Raw genomic sequence first — 8757 nt, forward strand, 5'->3', positions numbered from 1 at the left:
TTTTTTTTTTTCTCCTTACGTACAATGGATATTATAAACAAATAAATAAAAGACTCTGAGAAATATAGAGAGGTTTGATTCTTACCTATGCTTTCCATTGTGTTAATTTTGCTGGCTTTTTTAATTATCAGTTGACAGTTGCTGTGACAGATTAAACTATTCTCCATGTGCTTGCATCCACAATCATATTGTCTGTAAGTGATACAGTTGTTGATGTAAGTTGGTTGCTCAGACTCATTTCTGTCCCTCAAGAGCCTGGAACAAACTGCTTCTTGAGATGCAGTAACCACAGACTCAAGTAAGAAAGGCATCGACTCATCCAGAAAGAGGAGGGTGGGGGAAACAGCACTGAGTTTTGTCCTTGGATATTGTCAGTGTAAAGCAAGACAAACAGTTCAGTGTTGCAGTCCATTCTATCATTGCTGCTGTGCTACTGTCTGAAACAGAAGTGAAGCGTGCTGTTATACAGTTTGCTAATGCTGTCTTGCATGCACTTTCCAGAAAATGCAGCTTTCAAAAAGGGTGGGTAACTATTTCATTGCCAATTTTATAAAATGAACACAGTAGCCTGTTATACCATACCGGAGATTAGGCAAATACAGGCAGGCTAACCCAAAGTTACCATGGTTTCTTACCCTATCAGTCCTTTCTGCTATGTCGTACCATGTAAAAACAAACTGACAAATGGCAATTCATAAAATATTGTGCAATCTGCTCAGGAACAGTACTGTAGCTCCAAAGTGGTTTTCTGCCAATGTTTGTGTCGTATAAATGGTCCATTGTATGCAGAGAGCCCCTGAAATCTCACTCAAGCTTATTTATTGTTGCTTTGTTTAATGTGAGGAAATCTTGTGGTCTTAGCCAGTCGGTGCATGCTTGTGGGAGCACTTCAGAGAGCCCCATTACCTGGGCAAATAAAACACCTTCTGGTAAGAAAAGAAACTTGAAAATGCACTGGGCGTGCTTTGAATGGGGTGGTGTGATGTGCACTGGGAAACTAAGTGAGGTCACACCCAGGTAGAAAATGTGTAGCTTGAATCTGACCTAAAAATGTGAACTTTTCTCTGAGAAACAGCTCCAGCGTTGCAATTTGGGCCAGTGACGTGCACCATCCACCACCCCCTAAGTCCTCGGGGAGGTGGTTCAGTTTGGTGTGCTGTTTCACTCCTCTGCAGGTACAAACTGCATCTCTGGCCAAGAAGAGGTGGTTTATCATTCGGATTCCATAGCCTAGGTAGCAAATTTCAGTGTAGAGAGGTCATGGGATTACTGCTCCAGTTCCGGAATGGGCAGCGAGGAAGGAGTGCTGGGTACTGTGAGCTGTGCTTGAACCGTCCTTTTACATTAGGGCTTCTTGCAGCAACCAAGAGTTTGCTCTGTGTGCAGAATGGCAGGCAGCAGCCTCAGTCCATGCCCTCTGTGAGGTTATGAAATGCTTCAAATAGATTTCCAAGAACATACATACAAAAAAAGAAAGAGAACGCAGCTATAAACTGTATTCTGAGCGAGCTGTAGAATGTTATAGTCCTGGTATAGTCCCTAGGGCTAAAACCATGTGCTTTTGAAGCTTGTGTTGTGTAACTATTTTGAGTTCTTGCATTCAGTAGAGATCTGTTAATACTGAAGTGTATTCACTGTATCCTTCCCTAATTTTAATCCGTTTAAGAGATTTGAATTTTTTTCTATGATTGTGTACATAAACTCTTCCGTAGTTGAAGTCTAGGAATTAGTAACTACTCTGTGATATTTTGTACCCTAAGAAAAGCACTTCTTTGATTTTATTCACTTTATTTCCCCTCCTTCTTCTCCCCATGGCATTCTTTGATTTGTTCCATCTTGGACTCTCTTCAGAGAAAAACAAAGTAAAACCCTAAATCCTGTAAACAGCATTCACTGTGTCAGAGGAGCTTAAACATTTTTAAGCCCAAAGGTCAATTTTCCTATTAATATAGTAGGGAAAGGAATATTTCCAGCAAAGATACTAAAGGGAGGTTATAGCCTAAATTTGTATGGGACAAAGGTATCTGCAAAACATTAAGAAATGGCTTCAGAGTGGTTTCGGTTTTGTTCCTTCACATAAAGTTTATACAAAAGACAAGGAGACGTTTCATAGTCTGCAATAGAAAGACATGTAATGTCAGCCAAAGCTGTACACGATGAAGAGCTATTTAAGAATATTACATTTGACCTGGAAATTGCGTTGTTTCAGTTTCAGGCCAAGGGCGTATTGTCTTGCAGACAGCGATGAGGAGTCCTCCAGCGCTGGGTCGTCAGAAGAGGACGATGCTCCCGAATTGGCCGGAGAGAAGCAGGTGACTCCAGGAGCAGAAGGGTGAGCTCTCTCACAGTTTGTTAATCCTTTCCTCCCTGCCGTGTTTAACCAGACTTCATGTAACTGATCTCTTGGTCCAGTCCTATAATGCTCATTGTCACACGGGGTGTTAAGAGCACGAGTGTATCCAAGCAATTAAGCAAACACCACTCGCCCATTTCTAGAGCAAACAGCAGCAATTAAGCCATGTACTTCAAACTGAAAGGCAGCTGCGTTGCTGAGTGTTTTACCCTGCTGGGAGCGTTGTTCACCAAACACCACTTCTGCAGTGACCTGCATCGGGCTCCTTTGGACACTTCCTAATTCCTTCACTATTGGATCACAGAGAGCCAAGTCTTTGGGCATGAGAACCTCTGGGGACCTTCCCCTTGCCTGGTACCAGTGCCAGGAACAGGATTTTGTGTATGAACTTGAAGTATTTTGCTTATATACAGTATTATGCCCATACTGATCCTGCCAATCCCTTATTCCCAGTGTGTTCCTTTCTTTTAAGAAAACAGCTGCTATTCAAGCCCAGCCTTCTTGCTCAGGGTTTTGTCTTTTGTGTGTGTGTTTTGGTTTGGTGTTTTTTTTTTCTTCCTTGAAAGGCTTGGAGTGTCTGGGCTGTGCAATACTGCCCTCTGATGCTGTGTAGGAGTTTTCAAGCAAATTTCCTAACGTCAGTTTTGCCACGTCATTCCTCGTTTTGGCTGCTGTTCCGATTTCTTTGCTTTTTCCATCTGATTGAAATTATGCCATGCAATGAGAAATCTGTAGTAACACTGAAATGTCTCATATAATCACAATTTGTCCTATGTCTGAAGACACCTCAGTGTTTTTACAGTGAATATACCAAAAGGCTCTGTGACATATTCAAAATTCTTTGATAGGAATTGGTAGTTTTTCTCCTAAAACCTTTTGAAAACTGCGTGATGAATTGTTGGAATAGTTTCAATAGATGCATTTCATATCTTTAAAATAGAGATTATATAAACAACTCCTAAGGACAAAGAGAGAACAAGAAATTTTTAAGTAAAATACTGAAATAATTGCGTTACACCTTTCAAAAATCTACATTGCTGTCACTGTAGAATCTGATGAGTGTGACTACTTTATCTGGGTAAAGTTACAGCTAATATAAAATACAAAAATTGAAATTAATTCAGCCCTTTTATATTGGCTGAGGGGTTTCTTCTCTTATCTCGTGCTAAGGAAAAAGCGCTGTAAAAGGTTGGATGAACAGGAACTTTTTGCAGGCTATTAAAATGTGATTTCCTTAGCAAGGCTCTCTCTGCTACATGACATCAAGAGCCACAATTGGGTATAACATAGTGTGTGAAAATATACGCTCTCAGAACAGCATGTTTGATCGTTCTGAAATGGGATAGGTGTGAGGAAAGACACTTTCAGTCCTTGAAGGATGTGTTTCAAAAGCTAGGATGCAGTCTGACACTGTTGCTGACACAAGTAGGCTGCTCTTACAGGCATGGTTATAACCATTTTGGGAATAGCATTCCACCCGCTGCCAAAATCGCTTCCCTCTTCGTGTTCACCACTCATTGCAAATGTTGCAATACCTTAAAATGAAAACCCTTTTTGTTCAACTCACACTGTTAAATAGATCAGACGTGATGGTTTGGCCTTCTAAGCTGATATGTGCATATGTCTCAGTGCGTCTGTGTCTTGGCAATTTTGTTAGAACAGTAATAGGTTATCATTTCTCATGGCAGGTTGTTGGCATAAGTGATGTAAGTATATTTACAGTTTTAAAAAATGTGGGGTTTCCAATGCCATCTGGGAAGGAGGAGTGTTCAGACTGGGCAGGATTTCTGCCCCACACTTGTAGCTGGCAGAGTACGGCTGCTGTGTGCAGGCACTGGTGGGTACTGCTTGGACATGTGACCATGTTTCTGTTTAGAATTTTTATATCAGAACCCCTAATGATTCAATAGGAAATCCATGGGTGTCTTAGCATACCATAGGTTTAAGAAAATTGTCTTGATGTACTCTTTTTCTGTTCTCTATCTAAAGGTATGTCGGAGGACATCGGACAAGTAAGATCATGAGAATTGTGGATAAAATTACGAAGTCAAAATACTTTCAGAAAGCAACAGAGACGGAGTTTATTAAGAAGAAAATTGAAGAGGTCTCCAATACTCCGTTGCTGCTAACAGTTGAAGTACAAGAGTGCAGAGGAACACTAGTGATTAACATTCCACCTCCACCTACTGACAGGATATGGTAAGAGCAACTTTCTGCAGAACTGGGCAATATTTCGGGTGTGTGCTACCTAGGGGAGCGAAACTAAGACAAAAGGTAAAAACATACCTGAAATGGGTTCTGGAAAGGGTGCAGTACAAACCAGTGAATGAGGTAGGAACTGCTATTAAGAGAATATTGACAGTTAACACATTTAAGTATCTGCTTTGTTGGAGTGTTTATAATAAAACCTACTCTCTTCTAAGGTATGGCTTTCGAAGACCTCCCTACCTGGAGTTAAAAGCTCGGCCAAAACTTGGTGAGAGAGAAGTGACTCTGGTTCATGTAACTGACTGGATAGAGAGGAAACTAGAACAAGAGTTTCAGGTGGGTTTCCTTTACATTTTCATTTAATTATTGATACTTTTGGTCCATTAGACAGGTGGGTCTTGCAATTTTGGCATGTCACCTGTTTCAATCAAGACTAGTTGGTATTCCCCACTGTTCAGTGGAAAGGATGTTAAGAACTGAGCTGTAGCTGACTTCTGGGATGGTCTCAAGTCCATGTGTAGAACTGGATGGAAATCTGGTTTAGCACTTGTCAGAATGATTTTAGAGATGAAAACGCCATTTCTTTGAAATAGGTACTGTGTCGGAATTTGTAGTGCTTAAGTAAAAGCATGATCCTAGGTGTTCTTAGATGATAGAGGTCTAAAATTAAGAACAGATGAAGCAGTAAGGTATCTTGTTACTACTACTTTTAAAATAAAATAATTTTTAAAAAATCACATTGACCATAGTGCAAAGTAGGAAAAAACCCTCCAAATTTATAAATGCTTGTAGGGTAGGAAAAGAATTTACTGACCATTCTAGACTCCCACCTGTATAACCAACCAGAAACCAAACCTACTTACTTCATTAAAAGTACAGTTTCAAAGTCTATGAGTAAGAGCTGAGAAAGCAGCAGAGTTAGAAAAGTTGGTATGTTTCCTATTTCTATTTACTGGAGAGTGCAGAGATCTTCATAGTTCTGAACTTCATCTACAACTGTAACACAACTCAGTGGCTCAAGTTAATGGACACTGTAGGGCTTCGGTACGGGCATTGAATCAAACAGTGCTGACCTCAAGAACCTTTTATCTGGGCATTTGTTGCATTTTTTTTAACTGAACAAGTCAGAAAATGAAGTTTTCAAGTGACATATGAAACGTATCTTGATTTAATTGCATCTTTTTCACAGAAAATCTTTGTCATGCCAAACATGGATGATGTTTATATTCCTTTAATGCACTCGGCCATGGATCCCCGCTCCTCTACGTGCCCTCCTAAAGATCTGATCACGGAGGCCTCTGATCAACCATGACATGTGAAGACTCTCGCAGTTTACAGTATTATAAAAGTTATCCTCATGGTTTTATAAACTGTGCTGTAGTTCTTCTCATCCTTAACTTGTGCCAGTTTTCCCCCCACCGAGGACTGCCTATAACCACACGTTTGTGCTCACTTGCCTGGTTCCTGTGTACTTCAGCTACATGAGGTTTCATTCCATTAAGCAGTTGATTTCTTTTTGTACTGGCTGCCGTCAGGATTTTAACTCGAGGCTAAGGTGACCTGTTCTTTGGGGGAGGGAGGAGGAACCAAACCGTAATAGATCAAGGAGCTCGTTGACACACCTTTTGTTCGGCTTATGTTGTCATGCTATGTTAATGTGCATTAAAGCTTTGAAAGGTTGTTTGGCAGCAAAGGAACTGCGTGCCAAATGGAAAAAAAAATCCTAAATAAGGAATGAATTTATAAAACTGGAAGAATTCTTTTTCTTTCTCAGGCAGTTGGAGGTGTAGAATGAACTGTTTTATGTTCTTTCACTTCTGCAGTCAATAGCTTGTGTCAAGCAATCGAAATATGAAATGCTTTCAGGATAAAAGAATGTAAATCGGATGTATAGGAAATATTGTGATTCAATGTGGTATATACATATTACTTTTTTCATACAGAACTTGTGCTTTTTTTGGGAAGCAAGTAGCCATAAAACACACACAACTATCAGTGAAGGTGGGACTGTCAGATTTTTGTAAATGGGGAGATAAAAGTCGGTAAAGCCATGAGACCAAACCATAGCAAGCCGCCTTATAGTGAGGTACAATCACCTTGGTTCATGATTAATTCTGAATGTTTCTACAGACATGAGCACACACATAAAATGTCTAATACTGCACATGACCAGAAGTACTTACTTAGCCTACTGTGTACAGAGCCTCTCGCTACAACAGAACACACCAAGTTTTTTCTTATAGGAGAGTTTGTTGCTGTGAGTCTTTCCCATTGCACTGTGTTTACATGCAAAGCACGGGAGCAAATCCTGATGTTACAGCTGCGCAACTGCAGGCATCCAATCGCTTGATGTCTGTGCAGGCAGCTGTGACTGAAGGATTTTGACCCCCCTGCGTTGGTTTTTTGGACTTTGTGGAATAGGAATTCAAGCATTGCAGTTAATTCAAGCTGATCGTGATGTAGTGAAAGACTGTTTCTACTAATTAATGGCCAAAACTAAGGGGGAACTGCCTTTTATTTCTATCTGGTATAATGATTCAAGACTAAATGTATGCAGTAAATTCAATATTTGAACACTACATATCCACTATTTAACACATGTAATATTTTTCTGATACTTGGTGTTGCCAACTGTTCATGGATGTCAGAAACTCTTTTAGTTTACAAAGAAGGTGAGTTTTAACTCTCCTTTTATAACATGATTTGCTTTTTTTTTAGAAGTAATTTTTTAAGAACTTTTTTGTATGTTGTGTTGTCACATTTGATGTAAATCAAAATTTCCATGTGTAACTTGATGATTTACCATCTCTAAATGAAACTATTATACTGAAGGTTTTTTAAACAGCACCTTGCCTGAAACATATAAAAGAAAACTAGCATTTAATATATTTAAAATCAATTCTATATTTGAACACCTATTTTGGTTACCTTTAATTGAAATATTAGTAGGTTATATTTGTTACCTGGACTCCTCCTTGACCATTCCAGGCTGTGTATATTCTGGGGTTTGCTCTGATTATATAGGCATTATTTGCCTTTCATGAAGTCTGCATGTGTTGTACGCAGGTCTTTTATATGATTTAATTTCTATGTGCAATAACTTAAAGTCAAAGGACTAGATGCACTAATGTGTGAACAGATTTAGACTTATTACACAAGATTGTCATATTGCACTTCATAAGCTGTGGGTAATTACAATCTGCTTGCTTTGTTTTATTAAATAAATCTATCTCATGTCAAACAAGTATTTATTTCTACATAGTACTTAAACTACTGCCTTCAGGTAGTTGTTTAAAAAACTTCCTTGGAAAGGCAGCTTGCTAAGGCAAGTGTGTGCTGTTTTTCAATTTTTTTTATCTACCCAAGTTTCACTCTGTGGTTACAGTATATGATTCTAGGGTTAACAAATGTCAAGACTGTTCTAGCTCAAAAAGGAAAAACTTCAATGTCATTTTACTCTAAACTAAATTTCACTGCAGCAGTCAGTGTTCACCTGAAGAACATGCTTTAAAAAGATTTTTTCATTTTACACCTGTGAAAATCTTGATTACTAGTACCCTCTGCAGCAAGTCTGGTGGTAAAAACACCTCTTTTCAGCTCAAGCATATTCCTTTAGTCCTCTTCAACTTGGCTACTACTCTTTTATGTCCAAGCCTGTCACCAGAGTGCATACAGATGTAACTTCTCTATATAAACAGCGTAACTCTAGGCTCTCTGCCTGCAGGACAGGAGTACTGCCATTGAGGGAAAAGATGGAGGCCCTTTAAATAGCTGCAGCTGAGATCACAGGAGTCAAATTCCCATTTTGTTTCAAGTTCTCTTTTGCTGTGTGTGTAAATGCTCCCCAGCACTGGATGCTGTTCTGCTTAACTAGCTCACCTTCACCTAGGTGCTTCATTCCTGGAACAGGAATCCCAACACTCTTGCCACTAAATTCCATATCCCCTTTACAAACTGAAGCCTGAACTATTTCAGGAAGACTAGCGCAGTGGTCTAGGCTGGATCAAAGTCACTGAACCTAGATCCCCCTTCACCCTGGCATTACCCTCTCCCACCATTACACGCCAAGTACCAGAGCCGTAGCCCCCCATTCCGGCAAGGCCAGCAGCACCCAGCACCACACCTTGACCCTTCTCTCGGGCAGGGCACCGCCTCTGCGGCCTTCGCAGCCGCCTCCCCCTCAGGCTGCGGCGCCA

General features: G+C 40.0%; 1 protein-coding gene across 1 annotated transcript; it reads left to right on the forward strand.

The window, feature by feature from the left end:
* Window positions 1–2053: 2053 nt before the first annotated feature.
* Window positions 2054–6521, forward strand: LOC104546276 (testis-expressed sequence 2 protein-like). Its single transcript, XM_010191629.1, has 4 exons — window positions 2054–2332; window positions 4343–4552; window positions 4777–4897; window positions 5751–6521. Exons 1-4 carry the CDS (start codon window positions 2157–2159, stop codon window positions 5871–5873), a joined length of 630 nt encoding a protein of 209 aa, XP_010189931.1. The 5' UTR covers window positions 2054–2156; the 3' UTR covers window positions 5874–6521.
* Window positions 6522–8757: the final 2236 nt, after the last annotated feature.

The sequence above is a fragment of the Mesitornis unicolor genome, unplaced genomic scaffold, assembly GCF_000695765.1.
Source record: "Mesitornis unicolor isolate BGI_N332 unplaced genomic scaffold, ASM69576v1 scaffold33999, whole genome shotgun sequence".
NCBI classification, from domain to species: domain Eukaryota; kingdom Metazoa; phylum Chordata; class Aves; order Mesitornithiformes; family Mesitornithidae; genus Mesitornis; species Mesitornis unicolor.

Excerpts from the sequence above, each read along its gene's own strand:
- LOC104546276 (XM_010191629.1), top strand. The coding sequence starts at position 2,157 with ATGAAGAGCTATTTAAGAATATTACATTTGACCTGGAAATTGCGTTGT. Across the intron at positions 4,553-4,776 it reads CCACCTACTGACAGGATATG|GTATGGCTTTCGAAGACCTC; the intron begins GTAAGAGCAACT and ends CTCTCTTCTAAG. Across the intron at positions 4,898-5,750 it reads AACTAGAACAAGAGTTTCAG|AAAATCTTTGTCATGCCAAA; the intron begins GTGGGTTTCCTT and ends TCTTTTTCACAG.